We start from the raw sequence: 19,797 nt of genomic DNA on the forward strand, positions 1-19,797 counted from the left end.
TTTGTCACTGTTGATGTGATTAGAAGCTAAAAAAATAACCTTTGCTTTGATTTGTTCTCCTGCATCAATACATGCTGGTTTACAAGACAATAGGAAGAATTATCCCATGGTACAAATCAGACACTGGAAATACAGAGGAATCCGTGACACCATGGATTACCATGCACACTAGAACCTTGCAGCTGAAAATGCCTTACCAGTGATGTGAACTGCAACAGCAGCCTGCGTGGAAACAGGCAACAGAAGCACTGAGCAGAACAGGAAACCACAGTCACGTCCATGGGGACAAGGTAATACCATGTTCAGAAATACAGGATCCCCATTTCCTCTATCACATGGTGAGCTAAGGTATAGGCCAAGAAGGACAGCAGCACTGACGAGGGCAGCCACAGGATTTCCCAGCTTATCTTTCAGAGCAGTGAGGTTATCTCAGTCTCCACTGGCTAGTAAATAGCAGTGGGTTGAGGGCACATAGAATTTTAATGCAGTGTGGAATCCAGAGATATTTGGAAAGCATCCTGCATACAGCCACATGCTGAACCCTTCTGCTTTCCTTCTCACTTCCCCACCCACCCCAGAAAAACTAAGCCAATCCTGCAGAGTGTACTCCAGGCAAAAGTGGCATCAGTGCCTCTTGCTGGCTTCCCTGTGAGTTGCAGTCCTTGGGTCATCAATACGAGCTGTAACGATCCTGGGGAGGAAACACACTAAGTCACCATGCTGCAACACTGCACAAACTCTAAACAGGCAAACAACAAGGTCTTAGGGTGATTGGGACTGGAATGCAAACAAGAGGTAAGAGGTCAGTGAAAGACAGAAAACGTGCCAGAACAGGAGGCAAAATGGGCTCATAATACGACAACCTGTCCAGCAGGAATACAAAGTAGTCCAAGTAGCATTCCACTGGCCACCTGGAATTGGTCAGTGATTGAATCCTCAGATACAAAAGGTGCATCCATACCTGGGACTTTCCATGCAATTTGAGAAGACAACAACAATCCCAGAAGAAGTCGGGATATAGTTAAAGCACCTGAGCATGACTAGAGCCTACGTGAAAATATAGTAGTGTAACCTCACCTGGAGGGAGTTCATGACCCCATTGGCTAGGACAGCCATCTTGCCAGCAACTGACTTCACTCCTTGCTTAAACTGTGCAATATCAGCAGCAGGCAGAACATTTCCAATTGATACACCACCTACAAGAACTAGCACAAGTAAGACTAGAGTTCCCCAGCACCAGAGAGCACCCCGACTCCCCCAGGTCTAGGTCCTCCAAACCTACTTCCACACCCCCATCCCCAGCATTAACAAACCTGAGTGCACGTTCTCAGCCTCCCCAAACAGGTCTGCAGAGCTGATAGCACTGCTGCCCGAGAGCTGCTGTAGTCGGGACCTGGCTTCATACTGCAAAAGAAAGGAAGACAAAAAAGGTAAAGAAAGGGTACAACCTACACAAACAGGAGAAGATGAAGCCAGAGCTCTATGAACCTAAGCTCTTCAGAATACACATACCTCAGCATCTGCTTCCCGCCCAAAGAACATATCTGAAGAGATGGCTTTAGCCCCTGCAAACTTCTGCCGAGCTTCATTAGATTCCACAACTGATGTCCTGTTCTCCATATCCCGTCTACTGGTAGGCCTGAGGAAACAACAGAGATAGCTTAAGCTCACCTACACAGGAAGGGAAGACTTCTCTCCCAGATCCTATCTGATCAAAGAAAAACAACAAAGCCCCAGGCACTAGCTACTATCAGGGATTTCCTCTCCCCTCTTCAGGGCAATCAAATCTGGTGACTAAAAAGACTGGGATGCAACAGGCAAAGAAGTGCACAAGTCTTTCAGGGAAGGGTCATTTTCTCAGGGTTATTTATGCAAGTTACCTTCTGCAGTACAAGGCTCAGATTCTGTCAAAATACAGTTGCATCCCTCCTACAGTTCTTAGACCTATGCCTTAGTCCTATACAAGGAAGGTATAGTAGCAGTAGTGGCTGCTTTACCTCTCTGAAATTGGCCGAATACTGGAAACAGTAACCTCTGGTTCCTCATCTTTGTCCATACCCCATGAGGAGTCTGCTTCCCATCGTGAGCCAAAGGCATCTTCAAATGAGAAGGGATTATATTTGTACCTAGATACCAAAAATGGGTAGTTTAGGACAGATATTGTGTTTGGGAATAAGCCAAAGACTACGCTAAAGTTCAGTCTTACTTGGGGGGTCCAGACGTGAAGCCTCCACCATCTTCAAACAAGTCCAATTGAGAGCGGGAAGACTTGGCAGCCAGTGGCGTCTCCTGCTCAATTACTTGCATCTCAGACATTACCGAGTGTGAAACAGAACTAGCACAACAAACGGGCAGTTAGGGCTGACAAATATGACTGCATCCAGCTGCTACAACCAATCTCCCCCAAAACTGGACGCTGCCTTTACAGACAGGGCAAGTGCCACAAGCCTAAAGGGAGAGCTGTGGGAAGCCTTCACCATACATAGGTATGACTCCCTTCGTAGTTCCAAGTCACCTTCTTAAAGGAGGCAGGAGTACATGCCTGCCTACACAGGGATATCTGTCAAGCAGCAAAGCTCTAGAGGTAGGCACTGACTGGCCATATGCACCTTTGGAAAAGCTCAGATGAGAACTAGAACCTTTGAACAGGCTCCATTCCTTCTGGGGCCCAAAGTGTTTTTCAACACAGTCCAGCATACAAGCACTTGTACCAGCTCCTTTTGCATTACAGGAGCAGCAAGCTACTGTTCAGGAAACTATTTCAGAACAGGGTGGTTCCAAAGCACCTCCATCTATCCTATGCCATCCGCAGCCGTACCTTCTTGACACCAAGCCCATGCCTAGCCTCTCAGCTTGCTCACGCTTCTTCCCTTCAAGGTTTTGAAGCTTCTTTTCTTCCTTCTTCCGATCGAGCTGCAGTTCCTGATAAGCCAGTCGCATTGAGGTGACTCTAAAGGAAAGAAATGTGGTGAGATCCAGCTCATTACCCTCTCCCTCAGCCCAACTTACAATGTAAAAGGGTGAAAACAAATCCTGATAACCCTTTGAAACAACAGCTCAGACAGAAGTCCTTTCATAGAAGCTTGTCTTCTCATCTCACTTCTACTGAGATGCAATTTTCTAGCCATCCTTGATCTCCTTGATGTAGGCATTGCTTCTCCACCCGAGAGAGGTGGTTCAGCCTTTGACTTCCTCAATCCTGTTCTAAGGTCAACAGAAAAATCAAATACTTCCATCTCTGCTCCTTAAATTCTTACTGAGGTAAGAACTTGAATAAAATACAGCAGTGTAACTTGTGCCTTCTTATAAGGACCATTTTGGCTTATGGTCACTGCTCATAAGTTCATAAGTTCATAAGGTTGGAAAGGACCTATAAGATCATCTAGTCCAACCATCCTCCTATCACTATCCCTACCCAACTACTAAATCAAATCCTTTAGCACCTCATCTAAACGCTTCTTGAACAGCGCTAGGGATGGTGCCTCAACCACCTCCCTAGGCAGGCCATTCCAGTGCCTGACCACTCTTTCAGAAAAGAAATGCTTCCTCAGGTCTAATCTAAATCTTCCCCGGCGCAACTTGTGGCCATTCCCTCTAGTCCAGAGGCCCACCCCCTCCTCACCACAACCTCATCATACTATACAGGAAGTTTTCATATTAGGTGGCCCTGGAGTGACTAGCATCAGCCACATTACTTCTCCTTTACATATGGAAGGTATTCAGAACAAACAGGACTTACATGGACTCCTCGGCTTGTTTCCTGGACTCCACTGCCTGCTGCTCCCTCAGCTGCTCTGCCACCTGAGCTTGTCGCTCAATCTCATTGAAGCTTTGGCTGCTCACTTTCTGGGCTCCAAGACCTTTTTTGGCACCCAACTTAAAAAAAACAAAACCAACCAACAAAAAAACATCAGTCTCCCTGTGCAGTCTGTGTGTACAGGCACAGCACAGCCTCCAGCAGAGGATGGAAAGAGTTAATCCACCAGCAGCAAGCGCTAAGAGAACAGCAACGGTACAGTCCAGACCATAACAAATTATGATCCAAAGACTATTTTTTTTCTATTAACATGCAAGCTATCTTTCAAAAGAGGCAATGAGATAAAGCTCTGCCTTCCCCAAATGTATCTCTCATTAGGCAGCTTGGTTAAGGACTGAAAGAAAGGGACCAGGGAAAGGACAGAAGTAATATGAGATGCGTTCTGCTGCCTCTCCAGAAAATAGGAGCTCCAACATACCCCTTTCTTGGCAGCTCCCGGCTTCTTCTTTCCAATGAGAGAGGATTTAAGTTCTGCAAGAGAAGCAAAGCGGCAAATAAGCAGAAGTAAATTAATTTAAGAAGACAAAATAAATGAGGAACCCTCACAAACATCCACCACAGTCCAGCTGCTATAGAGTCCAGGGCACACCATGCAGCCTCACATAAGAAGCCTGAGTGACTTCACCCAGCCAAGAAAGATGCACTGAAAAGCTCCACATTTGCAGGCTGGTGACCTGGAGAAGCATGTCCATCCCTGGAGAAACTTGTAAGGCATTCAAAAAGTGCCTTCAAGTGTCATGTGGTTGGTGACCCTATCCAGTACAGATCAGGGCTGCTAGAGAAGAACTAGATTTACTTCATACGTAAATCCAAGAGAACACAGCTTCAAAGCCATCTGAAGCTCAGTGTCTCACTAGCGCATTAGAAACAAACAAACAAGAACCCTAAAGCTACATTTACATGTACAGACCAGAAGCAAAATGGACCTAAAGTGTACTGTGCTATTGAAGCAACAAGTTTCTCAACACCTTCTATCAGAAAGCTGTCAATCTGAGGCAATAAAGCACACCACGCCTGTAAAAACAGCCAAGGTCCAGCCAAGCACCAGATGCCTGTGGAAAAAGTGTAAGAACAAAGCAAGCATAAAGAGGGATTTCCCATTACACTTTTCCAGCTTCTAATATTGCAAAGCTTGATAATCTCATCGCTCCTGTTGGGCCTTTATTCCAGAAGTGTTTCCCTATTTCCTATACCCACGTGACTTTTGTCAATCCACACTTGAGATACTGGGAAGGCTGTTGAGAATGACCGTTTCTTATTTTACCATCGCTTTTATAAATAAGGGGATTCAGAACATTCATCTCATGTCTGGTATTATTTTCAGCTCACTGTTCATAACTTTTTTATCACTGTCAGGAAATGTCTTTTTAAATAACAATAAGATCCCTTTCCAGAGAAACAATAGGTTAGATCCCATCGCTTAGATCCCAATACGACACACATAAGCTTTGACTCATTCTCTCCCTCTAAGCAAAAGAAGCTAAAGTTAGATTTGAAGGCAGAATCACAAAATGGGCAGGCAGAGTTGTGACAAGCAGCCAGCGCAGGCCACCTGTAAGCCAGTTACCTCTGGCAGGAGCAGGCTCCTGTGATGACAGGTACATGGACATGTCTGAGAAGAAACAGATATGGGGAATAAATAGACACTTAGGGACACAGTCTTTCCACCCAGAATGAAGCCCACTGTGGGCTATGAGCACATTCTTGATAAGAAAAAAAGCTCAGCTAGATGTTCCATATGCAGACAGGATTGCAATGGTTGGGACAATCAGATACAAACTCCTGTTACTCAGCAAGCTAAAGATTTACTTGCTTCCAAGTTTCTGACGGAAAAAGCAAAACAAAACACAAAACAGCCACGTGGCCTTCATCAGCCAAGTTCCAGATACACAAACACCACGTTTTGCCCAAAGATTCAGAAGAAAAACAATGAGATATCCTTGAACTCAATCATCCAAAGGAGCAAGAAACCTCCAATAAGCTCTGGATTGTTCTGGAGATTTACAGAAATCCTCGGTATTGCTTCCAAAGGAAGATAAGCTCCTTTCAACATTCTGAAAATAGGTTCATTGGTTCCAGCTCCACTAAGCTTACTACTGAGCAGCAGGTATAACAGCAGGACTAATATAAGAGATCCCAAAGAATCTTACTTACCTATAGGAGCTTTAGGAGATGTACTCAACAAGTCGATAGATGGACCTTGGCTCAGATCTGCAGGCACAAGAACAGAAGAGTACATTCAGAGACAACCTCAACACCTTTATTCTCACTGTGCTAACAGTTCCACGATCTCACTTTTAACTTCTGTGCCCCACAGCAACTAAAAAACAAACCAATCTAAGTTCCAGTTTGAAAGCTGCAATTTCCCAAGCACAACTACCTTTGATTTCTGCAGAGCAATTTACCCATTCTGCAGTGTTCTCAACATATTAAAATAAAGAAAATGCTCTGAAAGGAAATATACAAAGCCATTTCAAATTACTGCTGTGCTCCCAGATTCTTGATTTCTTTGTAATTCATCCTACAAACAGTTCACTGCTTTATATTCACATAGCATTTTCAGATGGCACACAGAACTTCCATGCTTTCAGGCCTGAAACAAACCCTTCCCACTGTGGTCCAGAACTGTACTCTCCTGGAAATTCAGTCAGGTTCTTGAGGAAATTATTCAGCAGAAAACTCACCTGATGTTTCACTGCTTTCTGATGACTTTGGTGCTTTTTCCATGTCCAAGGAAGACTGTACAGGATTCTGGCTGGCATCTGCTACATCCCAGGTTTTGGAAGACTGTAAGGAGATGATCACTCTAATGATTTGCAGAGAATGAACACATCTAACAAGCCTGAGCTTACTTCTAGTTCAGAAACCTTTATTCAGCTTAAGGTCAAGAAAACGTGTTCCAAACAACTGACAGTGCCTTCACTGAAGATAAGACAAGCCTACATTCCTTTACTGGGTCAAAAATAAATAAATTAATTAATAAATAAGAAGGCAAAATGGAAAACCACAAGAAATAACAGAACATTGTACAAGCAGCTGCCCAAATCCAATTCCACTGGGCAGCTGACTAAACCAGATTGTCAAAGAAATAGCCAACTCTTGCTCTGACAATCCAAAGAGACAGCATTTTCCAGGGAGATTCCTTGAAGATAAAAATGCTCTCAAAAAGAAAGGGCACAGGTACTGAGGACCCACATAGACATATTTAGATTTGTAGACTATATTTCAGACTGATGACAGAATCTTAGTTGTTCTGGGTTACAAATGAATGTGTATACGGTTTACAAGCCCTCTAAACTAAACAGAACTACTCCTACTGCCCCTCCAGGCTCCTAGGTGAAGCTTTGGCTACCTGAGAACTCTTAAAGCTGTCTGGTTTAGGCAATTCTTCCCACCTGTGTGTGCTCCATGAAGAAATCAGCATCACTCTTGTCAGGAGAATGCCCAGGGGCTCCACTGAGTCCATCTATGAGCAGCTGAAGAGAAGAGAGTTAAAAAGAAGCTGTCCTGCAAGACTCAGCACGAAGTGCTACATGTCTAACAGTAGAGAGCTGCTTAGACTTACATCAGTGCCGTACTTGGCCATGGCAGCACTCGCCAGCTGCCGGATCTTCTCCCTGTACATCTGGGCAGCTCGACTGTTATACTTGGCATTGGCATCTGCTGTAGTGCAGCCATGCTGGCGGAAGAAAGCAATCTGAAAAGAGAAGGACATTCAGTCTCCTTGCTGCTAGATCATACTCAAGTAGGAATTAGACATGACACAAACACAACAGGAACAAGAAGCTTCCCAAAGACAGGAGATATAATATGGAGCACATGGCATGAAGCACACATTGATCAACTCAGCTTTCTCCAAGAAGTCTCATTCAATCCCCAGAGGGATGTGAACCATCCCTTTCGTTCCCAGAGGAATGCTTCTGTCACCACGCTGAGCAAGAGCTTCCCAACTTGATCAGTGTTACTGACTCCTTTTGTTTAAGAGGACTGTGCCCCTCATTTTAAGAGGATGTCAGGAAATGACTGATCTGCATACCAGAAAACAAAACATTTACACGTTGCTGGCTGACTTCCAAGTGCACCTGACAAATGCCTACCCATTTCAAGTAATGAAATAAATAAGTTGGTACCCAGAAAGCCACATAAAATAAAGGGACAAGAAACTGAGGATGTGGATTAGCAATAGAGAAAACAAGCAAAATGTCTACGGAAGTTCCTCACCGCATTGGCATTGCTGCCCACTTGCATACACCTCAGCTGGAACCAGTTCCAGTTAGAATCGAGCTCTGTGGACCTGCATGAGAACAAATTATTGCTATTAATGACAGGCATGCCAAACACAAAAGCATCCGCCAAGCTAGAACAGTCAGACATCCCACATTTGTTCCACCAGAGTAGAGGAAGCAAGAGGAGAAAGCACATCTCAGTGAATTCTTTAGTCTTATCAGAAACTAATCTGAACTTTTAGAGCAAGGAGTAAAATTAGCTTCAGCTTCATAGCAAATAACACAGTATCCAAATTTAGAGGGTGTCTCACTGGTATGGCTTGCTGAGAAGGTGGGGCCCCAACCAAGAAAGCTTCAGTTTCTCATCTGATCTCACCACAACGCAAAGACTCACACTCAGCCCATCCCACCGATCAAGATCAAGCCGGAGCACATGACAAAGCAACCCAGAAACGGTCAAACGGAGCAAGGGAATGGCATGTCTCATTAGGGTTACTCAACTTACCTCCGGATGAGTAACGATCACGATTTGGTTACTCAGAAAGTTTTTACAGGTACACAAAATAGGAGCAGTGGGATGAAAACACAAAGTCACTGGGCCAATACAGAAAAGACTGGATAACATTCCTGCAAACAAACATTCCTGCTCCTTTTTTTTGCTTTGCTCAGCGTTACAAGACAGACTCTCAGACCACCTTATTAACAAGGTTCCCATGACACGCTCTCCTTCCAGCTCCTTCATTCAAGCCCAGACGCCGTTTACACAACACTAGGGGGAACAGCACGCTGCCGTCCGACAGAGTGACCTGTAGCTTCCCGTACACAGAGCCTGCGAAGCCATCGCTCTGCGACGAAGCTTTTGCCCGAAGGAGCCCCGGAGCCCCGCAGCGAAACGCGTCCCGCCGGCCCCCTCCCGCACACCTGATGAAGCTGAGGTGCACGCCCAGGGAGCGGTGCACGCCGGAGCAGTCGATGCACAGGAAGACCCCGTAGGTGATGCTGGCCCAGCTCGGGTTCTTGGCGCCGCAGTCAAAGCACGACTAGAGAGGGCAGAGGGACAATCCGGGCTGAGGCGGAGCCCCCGCCCGGCCCCGCGGCCCGGAGCCGCTCACCCGGTCCCCGACCCCGCCTCCCCGAGCCCGCCCGGCTCCGGCCCGCAGAGAACCGGCTCCGTCCGCTACCTTGTTGGCCGGCGCCGCCCGGAGCCGCTTGAAGAGAGTCTGGATCTCCGTCTTGCTCGGCTCGGCCGCCATCATCTCTCCTTCCCATACGCCACCGCGCCGACGGGTCCCGGCAGAGCCCAAGCGGCGCTACGGGAACCGCCCGAGCCCAAACCGGCAGCGGGACGGGGTCCCCCGGGGCCACCGGCAGGGGGCGCGCTCGCGGGGCGGAGGGCGCTCCCGAGCTCCGGCTCCGCGCCGCCTGAGGGAGCTCGGGGGGATGTGCGGGTGTGCCCGCGGTGAGACCGCCGGGACCGGGGGTGATGTAGGCAGCTGGAGGCACGGCTTGCCCCTCCGAGCAGCGCAGGGCGGTGGTCCAGGTAGGGAAGGTTTCGCTCGAGGTCAGGCACGGTGTCGAGGCCTTACTGCGAGGTGTTACCCGCCTGCAGGCAGGAGGCAGCAGAGCTGCGTCTCGGTGCGTTACAGTGCGAGGGAGAAGGGCTAGTTGTGCTTGGAACTAGAAATCAGTGGCGCCGAGACCTTTTCACACTGTAACAAGGGAAAACAAGTGGCTGCAGAGCAAGGAGAGGTTCAGAAGGACTTGAGGTGCAGCAGACCACGCTTTCTTTCCTTCCTTCCAAAAGGAGATTGTTTGGTCATACCTGTGTGTTGCTGACAGTAAATGTGGAAGTATTCGGACAAGGCAACTTTCAGTTCAAAGGCTTTCATGTGACTTATTTCTAATTTTTCTACTGATACACAAGTTAGATGGTAGAATTGCCATGTGAGCTTAGGACCCATGCTCTTAGCAAGGCCCTTGGGATGTAAAGATACGATCTGAGATAGTTGAAACGTTGAGCAAGAGCTCCTGCAGAGCAAGGCTTAGCAGGTGTGTTGAGTCATGTTTTCTAGGACTTAGTGAGGCCTAGCTGCATGGTCACCTGAGACCTGGTACAGAGACAAGCTACTCTGCAGTAAGACTAGAGGCTTCTGCAGGCTCACCTGACTCAAGCTGCCCCCAGATGAGGTACTGAGGCTGGCAGCAAAGCCAGAGGCAGCCTGGCAGGGCATGTCCTTGGCTGCAGCCCTGCCTTGCGATGTGTTGTTCTTAGCCTGCTACCTTAGTTGCTTCTTCATGCCCATTTCTGGAGTTACACAAGCAGTACTGGGGAATCAATTCAGGTAGAAGTAACAGATAGCTTTTTGTCGCAGTTATTTTTAAACCAGCTGAGTTCCCTGATCTCATTCATGGTGCAGCTGTCCTAACAGTCATACCAGGAGGGCCAGCGTTGAGTGCTGCAAGGGCTGGCTGTGCCCTGGGAAGAAGAGAGCTGAGGGCAGCTCCTGTAGGGCTGTGCCTTCATCAGCAGTGATTCATCCCCACAACACCTGAGCACATCAGGCACAGCAGGCATTGCCAGGGCTGAGTTGCTTGCTCCACCTTGTCCCCATCTATTGTGCTGCATTGTGATGCTACTCCCGTCCTGTGCAAGCTTTATTCTGGTGAGGTCTATGTTTGACTGCCTTAGGGAGGTACTGTGCAGGAATTAGGAGGGACAGAGTCTGTTTGCAGTGCTGTTACCACTGTTTGGGGCTTAGAAGAGAGGAACAGTCTGTACTCAGGAGGAGCTAAGGCAGCCTTTGAGGTCTGTAGGTCAGTATCACACATTGTATCTGTTTGGCTGTGCTAGGAGGCATGTGGGGACAGTGCAGACTCCTCTGCTTTGTGAAGGGGCACATGGTTCATGTGCACTGTGCTGTGTCCCAGGAAGGCTTGCTACAGCAGGGTTACTGCTTTGTCTCAGCCAGGTCCCTTGCAAGCCTTTCAGTCCACGCTGGTTGCTCCAAGTCCTGGCAGGGCTGACGATCCTGTCCATCAGCTTTACATAAAAACAGCAGGAAGAGCATGCTGCTGCTCTGAGAAATAGTCAGCTTCTTTTTGTTGCCACTGTCAGTACAGGAAAGACCTCCTGCTGCTGACTGTTCCCTGTGAGCGTGTGCTGTCACTGCACAGTTCTGGCTATTTCCTGTGTCTGTTTCTCTTGCATCTCATGTGCTTTGCTGTTGAATTTCTGAACAGCTAGCTGGCAAGCTGTTCTTTGGCCCTCAGCTTTCATGTCCATCTACATCACATGTGAAATTTGTATCTTTCCTCCTGACTGCTGTGACCCTGAGCCAATTGTAGCCTCCTAATGAGAGATGGTGCTGTTACCAGTGTGAGTAAGTGACATCCAATAGAGCAGAGGAAGGTAACCAGGCACATTCTTGGAGTGTGCCATACCACTGGGGACACTTTTTGAGTACAAAAGTCTTGTTGCTTGTGAGTGTGAGGTTACTATGGAAGGATAAATAGTAGAGAGGAAACACAGGGGCCCTGCAAGAGAAGCAGGGAAGTTGTCAGATGAGAGCTGGAGAAGCTTGGGAGTGAAGTGTGCCACAGTGGGCATAAAACCTACCCTGTGCTTGCAGGTCTGAGCCAAGGAGGGCAGAAGGTGCCCCTCTGGGGACCCATGTGGAAGCAGGGTGGCCGTGGGGAGAAGGGACCTTGCTGTCTTCTACTGCCCAGCAGAGTGTGAATCAGAATAACTGTTAAGAAGAGGGGGGGGGCATGCATCCTGCCCTCCCACTTGGACCCATTGGCCTTTCATGCTTTTGGTGAATGAGAAGGGGGGATATGCAGTAGATTCAGTAAACTACCTGAAAAAGGACTGGGAGAGGCAGTGTTCCATGGGTCACAGTGTGAGTGGTGGGGTATCAGGAACCTAGTGATGCATGGAGAGAGGAGCAACCCTTAAAACAGGCCTAACATTTATATATATATATATATATTTAAACAACCAGTTTACAGATAGTGGGACCAATCTGACAGTGTGCCAGACAGAATGTACTTAGTAGCTGCCTCTGTAGAAAAAGTATTGTACAAAGGCAGGTAGTCACATGACACACCTCCATACAATGCTTGTAGCAAGATTTAAGATAAGGAGCTATTATGGTATGTGTAGAGTGAATGTTTTGTTAAGGTTTACAACTTAGGCAGTTTTACTGCAAATCAAACAAATGTGGTTTGGAGAGAAGCCAGAAGTAGAAGGAACATTCAAATTAAGGAGCACAATAGACTCAAGAGGTACTGAGGAGAACAGTAATGGCTTGATCTGGTCTGGGGATGTGCTGCAGCCAGAAGGGGTCCTGCTGCACATACTGTCCCTTGCACTACTCTGACATGTAGGGGACCACGGTCTGAGCCACAACCCTAACCCTGCCCTAACACCAGTTGTCCTTGCTTTGTTGAGCTGATGACTCCTCCTCCTGAAACTGCTAAAGTAAAGGAAGGTCCAGGAAGGTTTGGTAGGGTGGAGAGCACTGTCTTTTTCAGTTGTGTCAGCTGATATTGCCAGGCTTCTTCACAAAACTGCTGAGGCTTGGGAGTAACTAGAGCATGGGTCTTGAATGCTGCTGTAACCTAGCTGTTAAGTAACTGTGTATGTATACAGGTTATATGTTTATGCTTTGCTTTTGTAACCCTATTTCTAGTATTACTGTTGAATGTTTTCAAACACATAGTTTGAAAATAAATCTCTGACTGGCATGGCATGTGCCATGGGGATCTGGGAAGCTTTGGGAATGCCCCAAAGCAGAGGAGAGCTTGCAGATGTATTCAGGGGAGTATGTTTCATACCTTGCTGTAGTGGTCGGTTTGGAGACATGCTATTCCAGCTGTCCTTGCTGGGAGCGGGCTGCTCAACAGGTGACAATCACTGTGTGCCCTGTGGCTTAAAGTCGTGCTCACCACACCATGTGGGAGCAAGGTGGGTGGACTGGCCAGTCTTGCCACGAACAAAGTTAGAGATGGAGTAAAGGCCCAAGGCTAGCTGGGGGTTGGGCGAGCCTTCAGCAGTGCTGGAGGAAGCCTGGAGGGCACAACAAAAGCACTGCTTTCTGCAGCAGTCCCCGGTGTCCCTCCACACTGCTCTGTCTGGTGGCTGAACTGCAGCTTTGCTGCTGCAGCAGGTTCCAGGGCCTGAAGCTGCTACAGCCCTGAGTGCAACCAATTCAGCTGAGCTGGGACAGCAGGGCAAGGGCAAGATAGTGGCTCAGGAGAGAGAGTGAGGAAAGCTGATACTGACAGCCCCTGCCTTGGCTGTCTGTTTTGGCAGCCAAAGGCTTTACCCACTCACCCAAGGATGCACTGTGCAATGTTTGTTTGCGTATTTATTAATCACCAACTTAACAGTTCTCAGAGGGACCCACAGTTTTCTCCCATACAGGAGCCATCTGTAGCAATGTGCACCCTTAGGTCCCCCAAAACACAGCAGCAGTTGGCACCAGCAAGGTTGATTCACCAGCAGACATAATTCCTGTCCTAGCTAACGAGACATGTTAAAAATGGAAATGGTAGCAGCACGGTCACCTAGCAGAGGTGTAGATCTTCTGCCTCATTGCACAGTCGTGTAATCTCTGTCTGCCTAAAGCATGACAGATCTGTAGCATTTGGCTGTGCTGTTCCATGGCCGCAGGCTCTTAGCAGCCATGAGAGGGCACTTCTGGATGACTACCTGAGCCCAGAGGCTGGGGAGGGTATGGGATGCGAGAGAAGAATGCACTACAAAAAATGTTTGCTGGCTTATTGGGAAAATGTGTTGGGTCTTCCATAGGCCTGGAAAGGGGAGAAAGCTGCAAGAAGACCCTCAAACAGACCCCATAGCAAGGCAGGGCACAGTTGTTACATCTGTCTCTCAGAAGGCAGTCATTAAACTTCTTAGCCATTAGTCATAGATTGATATGACGTGTTCTGCCTTGTGAGGCGGTTAATAAATAGAACAAGGTTTGCTGTATCCAGTGCTGTTACCGAGTTTCTGGAAGTGGGGAAGCTAAGAATGAGTAGTGGAGAGCGCCAGAAAAGTGCAGGGACTGGTGTGTCTTGTGTCGTGTAGCATTTCATCTTGTAAATATGATCGGGTTCAGTGAGGAGCCTGAATGAGAAAGGATGGGAACCAGAGAGAACCTGCAGCAGGTTGCATCTGGGTGACATTCCCTTGGTAGGCATTCTCTTAAACAAGAAGGAAAGAGGCACAACTGGGACAACAGGGATTATACTTTCCTTAGGCCAAGCACAAGCCTTGCACAAAGCAAAGGACAAAAAAAAAAAAAAACAACCAACTCTCAGAAGGATGAAGAGAGGAACATATTCTCTGAACCCAAGAGGGAAGGGAATACATCAGCTTCTCTGAAGGGAAAACAAGGCAGCCTGCCAAGAAAAGGAAAGTATTTTCCAAAGTCTGTTTCCCTTCAGATTACATAGGAGCAGGTGGTCTGTAGGGTTTGTAGCTGCTTCCTTATTGTTCTTTGTAGGACATGGTTTCATGAGCTCTTCCTCCTTCAGCTTCCTGTGTTCTCTGTTGCAGGTGTCTGTCCAGCTCCAATACCAGTCCCGAACCTTCAGTACCTTGGCAGGCAGTTTGCATGTTGGAGACAGAGTTCCAGTACTGTTTGATGCTCTTTGGAACAATGCCACTGGAGAAGCAGATCCGCTACAACCTGTGGTGTGCAATGACTGGCTTTGGAGCTGAGGTGTACAGTGCAGAGTGTGTCAGTGATTGGAGAAGTCTTCCTGCGTGTGGCAGCAGGACTCCATGGATGCTAAACAGTGCTCCTCAGCTACATCTTCCTTGCTGCCTTCCATGGCAGCACGTGAGGTTGAGCTGCTGTGTGGCTTTATCCTCAAGCAATACAACAGCAACGCCCAGGAGTCAGCATCTCCATGATGTCAGATGACACTGCCCCAACAAAGGCACTGCCACTGTGAGTGATGGTTGATGTCATCTCGATGGAGCCCGTGTTCCTGCATCCAGCCACTCACCGTGGAGTTCATGTACTTCTTTGATCCTCACTACTTCCCATCTTCATCCATAGTATTCTTCAGGATCTGGAGCCTTTCAGGTGAGCAGCAAGTTCATCTACTAGGACTGTGTTTATCTCCTGGGTGCTCTGTGGGAGGAAAGGGTTCTCCAAGCTGTTCTCAGGCAGAGGGAGGTCAGATCTAGGGACCAGTGTTTCCCAGCTGGTCAGCAAGAGCACAGCAGAGACATAACATTTCAAGGCCAACTTGGCTTTCCCTGCCTGTGGGGCATGAGGTAATTACTCACATCCTTGGACTATTTGCCAGCATTCAGCATCTGCAGCAGCCGAAACTCAAGAGGCCGAGCAGCCATCAAAGGAGTTGGTTTCACAGACCCTCAAGTTACAAGAAGTCACAGGAAGTCCAGCTCCTTGAACAAAAAAGGTACTGCCTTTTGAGAATTGTAGTTTATGTTGGTCTTGGGTTGTCAAGACTAGCTTAACTGTAAGCCTGCAATCCTGGAACAGGCCACGTGGGAGCTAATGGAATTAGTGCTTTTTCTGAAGAACTTATATGCTGGAACTAGATAAGTCAAAAAAAATCAAGTGACTTATGTGTGGGGGAAAAAAGGAGAGGCAGAGAAGGGGGGAGATGGTGGTACTAATGTGAGGTAAGCACCTCCTTTTTCACAACAGAGGATCTGTTCTGCGTTTTCTCAAACCGTCCACTGCCTCCTTCTGAGGTAGTCTACACAGCACAAGCACTAATTTGCAGGAGGAAAGCCCTGCTGACCTTTCCCAGCAAACACGTAAACTGTTCTTTGTAAATTACCTCACTCACCAGAGTTTTCTAAACTGAATCCCTTTAGTACAGGGACTAGTGGTCTGCAGCACCTATATGACGGGTAGGAAGCATGCCTAAAGGGGAAGACAGGGACTCAATGCAGGCAGTGCTAATGAAAAGACAATGTAAGCAAGGAAAAATGAGAAAACTTGTTTTACTAGGATGCTTTTTTGAAAACAATTATCAGAGCACATAAGCACCCCTGTGAAATGCAATTTGGGTGGGGAGCAACCCACAGCTCTGTGGGCTGCCATAGTGTGTAAGTAGGATGCAGGGTCACCATGTGAGACAAACATACAAAGGATGGTGGATGTGGCACTGCTTAGGAACCCTGTGGCACCTGTGGGGAAGCCCTGAGGAGATTTTGAGAGAAAGGGCTAGTGTGTTCACAGCTGGGGACAGGGATTGTTTTGGTGTCAGCTTCCTGCTGAAAGCAGGAACAATAGACTCAGGAAGGAGTTTGTGAAGTCAAAGGGGAAGAATACAGGACTTGGAAGAAGATTTCCAGCTGATATGCTAGAAGGGAAGCACAGAGAGGAAGAGATCATGGGATCTATAAATAGCTGGACCCAGTGAAAGCACTGAGACTTTAAGAGAGATTATGGGTCTCTGCACTTAACAGGGGAAAGGTGCTGACCACTACAATGCTTCAAGAGAAAGGAAGCCTCAAGCTGCAGCTGTAATTACTTTAAGCTGAGAGACTGACAACAAACCATGAACCTCTGCAAGTAGGATTACCTGTCAGATAGGCAGGATGCCCCAGACAGTAAAATGGATATGTTAAAAGCAACTGAGAAAGTGACCGGGTCTGAAATTTCTTTTGTAAAAATTCAGCTGCAGTCAGGATATCCCAATAGAGAAACAGTCAATCTTTTCCAGCTACTCCATTGCCCCCACCCCCTCCCTTCCTCATCTTGTCCAGAACCATCCTCTCACATTCATCCCGTTTGCTCTTTGGTGAGTTAATAAACAGTTTCACGCCGTTGCAGCCCCTGAACTTTCCGGCTCCTTGTAGTCTGAAACTGGATGGCAGTACACCACTTGGTCACAGTTTTTTTTCCCTCCTTTCTTTTATTTTAGAGCAAGGGACTGCTGACTCATGTCATCCACCCTTCCTATTCTTGCCTGTTGTGCACAATAGCTCCTGGCTGCATATAGTGTGCATTTTCCAGCCATTTTTCCATGGATGAAGCTGGAGTTGTGATGGTACTGGCATATCTCAGTTTCAGCCCCATGACCAACATGGAGCATCCCTGCCAGTCTCTATGCAGTTCCCCAGAAGCAATTACTTGTGCAAGAAGCAGTGTTCAAGCCCATTTTAACTCCAGGCATTACTCTCCTCACAGAGAGGAATTCTGCAGCCTCTTGCCCATGAACAAAACACTAGCAGATCTGGAAATGCAACCCTAAGTTGTGCAGTTTGCCTGCACTTTAGTCAGCTAGAACATGCCTGAAATAGAGCTGAGCACCCAACAACTGCAGCCTTAGTCTAGATCTGCAAACAGAACAGGAGCAAAGTGAATTCAGAATGATTTTTAACAGCTCAGGGATCCTTGTGCAGAACTGACACCTACTTATACCTGCCTCAGTGTGGCAAACCAGCCACAAGGATGTGAAACAGAGAAATGGGATGGAAAGTAAACTGAACCACAAAAGGCCTCAAGCTCCACACAGGGCTGTGGGAGTGTCACCAAAGGTTAGAGGCTAACCACAGCTCAGCTGCCATCATACAGCACAGCTGGTCTGTACACACTACAGGCTCAGAGACAGATTCTGCCTACAGGACAGAAATGTTATTAATATGCTGAACAAGCTCAGCTTCTGCTTTGGGGAAATGGGTGTGATCTGCCATAGAAAATCTTTAACTTCTTCCTAGAAAAACTCATCAAAATCCAAGCTTTGCACCATACTTTAAAAGCTCTTGCCCAGGAAGATGTCAGAACTGAATTATCTGCCAAGCCCAGCTGTGCAAGCTTTTCACAAGAAGGGCTTCATAAAAAAAAAAGTGACTAGCTAATGTTGTCACTGTGTTGCCCATTAGACAAAGAGGTGTATGTTTTTTTCCACAGACAGTATAGGGAAAGAATAAGCTTTGCTGGACTTGTGGAATTCAGGCACCACAATTAGTTCACACATGCATCTCTGTTCACTCAAAATCATGGATAACAAGTTTCAGCTAAAGCCTTTACACTTAAAAACAAAGTAACAACAAAACCTGCATTTGCTCCTATAGAAAACTAAGTCTCCAGGCAGAGCTACTACTTTAATACAAGACTGTTAAGGGCTATTTTCTTTTTTTTCTTTTTTGTTATTTTGTTTTTTTTCTTCTGTTGTGGAATTTCTTGACACAGGCTTTCTTTTCTATTCCATTTGGGTTTGAATACCCAGGACTAAGAGCCATACCAAAAATTTATGAAGTCCAGTGCAGCTGAGCAATTCTTCATTCCTCATATGTTTTCTCCTGTCCATTAATTCACCTCTTGGCAGGAATTTCTGATGTGCAAACATTCTTTAGGAGACACATTTATATAATCTATGACGTGTCACTATTTCTGGCTACCTTCAAGCAGACCATTATGATCAAGTGGTCATGTTTTCCTAGGACAAACAAATCTGTTCAGACTTTGTCCTGTGGAATTTCAGGTTGTTTATACTGTAACCAGGGGTCCTGCCTGCTGGCCATTTCCATTCTTACCACCAGTTCTGGACCCACCTACTGCCACCCCTAATTATAACTCAACTTAGAATTGAAGTCAAGCTTCCACCTTTCCCTCTGTAACCCCCTTCAGATTTTTGTTTTGACCTTATCTGAAAGGCTAGTATTGCTAGTATTAGTGTTTGAAAACATCTACACTAACAAGGTCAATTTCTCTATTTATCATAGCACAGGTCACATAGTTTCATTCTTAACTGTTGTTGTTTCTTATCTCACAGGTCTGGCAGACATGCTGTCTTCAGGTTCATATGTGTTAGACCAAAACAGCAACAAGTTACTCAGTTGGGAGTCAACCAGTGGAACTCATACTATTACTGTACAACACGCTGATACTTTACATGGGATATGATACTAAAAGAGACTAGATCTTTAAATGCAAATGCTTATTCACTGATATTCTTAGATTGCATAAGCTTAGTGATTTCTCCTAAAATTGGGCCTAGAATAATGGGTAGTCACAGCTAAATCCAGTCTTGGTTAGTGGCTGTTGCTTAGTTCTCCAACTACTTTTCTCTTTTCCTGAGAAGTGATATTACGAGCTCAGAGCCAACTGCCTATTTAGCCATGTCCTTTTGATTTTCATCCTTTTCTCCTTCCTTGTGAAGGTACAGTGCAAAGGATGCCTTGAACACCACCACTTAGCCACAGCACACCATTTCAGTCTTTTATAGCATACTGGATGCACTAATTTATGGTCTCTGGCAGGCACCAAGATCTTTGTGATGCTTTCTAATTTCACCAACAGCATTAAAAATCTGTCCATGCCCACCTCCTTTTCAGTCCACAATTGCTAAATACCCATTTTGGTTCACTAGCTGCTAACATTTTCCAGTTATTTATTCCCAGGTGTTCACTTAGAATTTCAGACTGCATCATCACCGAAGAGCTCTGCAGCTGTTAGTCCCTGTGTGGTTGGCAGAGGCTTGGCTGAGGTTTTTGAGTCTAACTGAAAAAAGTTCTCCACATGTGCCAACTCGGAACAAGAGATATGCTGCAGGAGGCTACAAGCTCACACTGCATCTCAGCAATAACTTCTATCAGATGCAATAAGTAGCCAGTTTTTAGCCTATTGAGTTTCGTACCATGTTTGCTTCTCCTTTTGCATTTTCTCATAGTCTTGGGAATACTGTGTATCAAACATGCCCATGACCCATGTTCAGGCAAATCCTTGTTTGAATATGAAAAAAATATGAAAAGCA

The 19,797-nt window shown here is 46.6% G+C and overlaps 2 protein-coding genes across 4 annotated transcripts in view; one reads left to right on the plus strand and one right to left on the minus strand.

The window, feature by feature from the left end:
* Positions 1-461: 461 nt before the first annotated feature.
* ARFGAP2 (ADP ribosylation factor GTPase activating protein 2) lies at positions 462-9,311 on the minus strand. 3 transcript variants are annotated; one of them, XM_065754903.1, is made up of 17 exons: positions 9,225-9,311; positions 8,965-9,083; positions 8,039-8,111; positions 7,383-7,514; positions 7,213-7,293; positions 6,502-6,604; positions 5,972-6,028; positions 5,385-5,429; positions 4,236-4,288; positions 3,740-3,876; positions 2,819-2,950; positions 2,207-2,335; positions 1,998-2,126; positions 1,513-1,639; positions 1,314-1,404; positions 1,078-1,196; positions 462-691 (listed from the first exon to the last, which is right to left on the minus strand). In XM_065754903.1, exons 1-17 carry the CDS (start codon positions 9,297-9,299, stop codon positions 671-673), a joined length of 1,623 nt encoding a protein of 540 aa, XP_065610975.1. In that variant the 5' UTR covers positions 9,300-9,311; the 3' UTR covers positions 462-670. The 3 variants fall into 3 exon arrangements, with proteins under 3 accessions (XP_065610975.1, XP_065610976.1, XP_065610977.1); XM_065754904.1 differs by lacking the exon at positions 5,385-5,429; XM_065754905.1 differs by lacking the exon at positions 8,965-9,083 and having other exon boundaries at positions 9,225-9,303.
* A 5,292-nt stretch (positions 9,312-14,603) lies between these two features.
* DDB2 (damage specific DNA binding protein 2) overlaps positions 14,604-19,797 on the plus strand; it is a 43,069-nt gene continuing 37,875 nt past the window's right edge. Inside the window, 1 exon segment of the mRNA XM_065754919.1 lies at positions 14,604-15,140. Within this exon segment, the coding sequence (XP_065610991.1) occupies positions 15,017-15,140 (124 nt within the window). The 5' untranslated portion in view covers positions 14,604-15,016.

This window comes from Cyrtonyx montezumae, unplaced genomic scaffold, assembly GCF_038088225.1.
Source record: "Cyrtonyx montezumae isolate F1298 unplaced genomic scaffold, pur_monq_1.0 scaffold_10, whole genome shotgun sequence".
Classification (NCBI taxonomy): Eukaryota; Metazoa; Chordata; class Aves; order Galliformes; family Odontophoridae; genus Cyrtonyx; species Cyrtonyx montezumae.

What these genes read in the sequence shown, in the direction of transcription:
- ARFGAP2 (XM_065754903.1), bottom strand. Translation starts at nt 9,299, where the DNA reads ATGATGGCGGCCGAGCCGAGCAAGACGGAGATCCAGACTCTCTTCAAG. An exon ending in TGGGCAGCAATGCCAATGCG is followed by an intron (nt 7,515 to 8,038) that starts GTGAGGAACTTC and finishes TTCTCTTTTCAG; the next exon opens with ATTGCTTTCTTCCGCCAGCA. An exon ending in GGGTCATGAACTCCCTCCAG is followed by an intron (nt 692 to 1,077) that starts GTGAGGTTACAC and finishes TTTCCTCCCCAG; the next exon opens with GATCGTTACAGCTCGTATTG.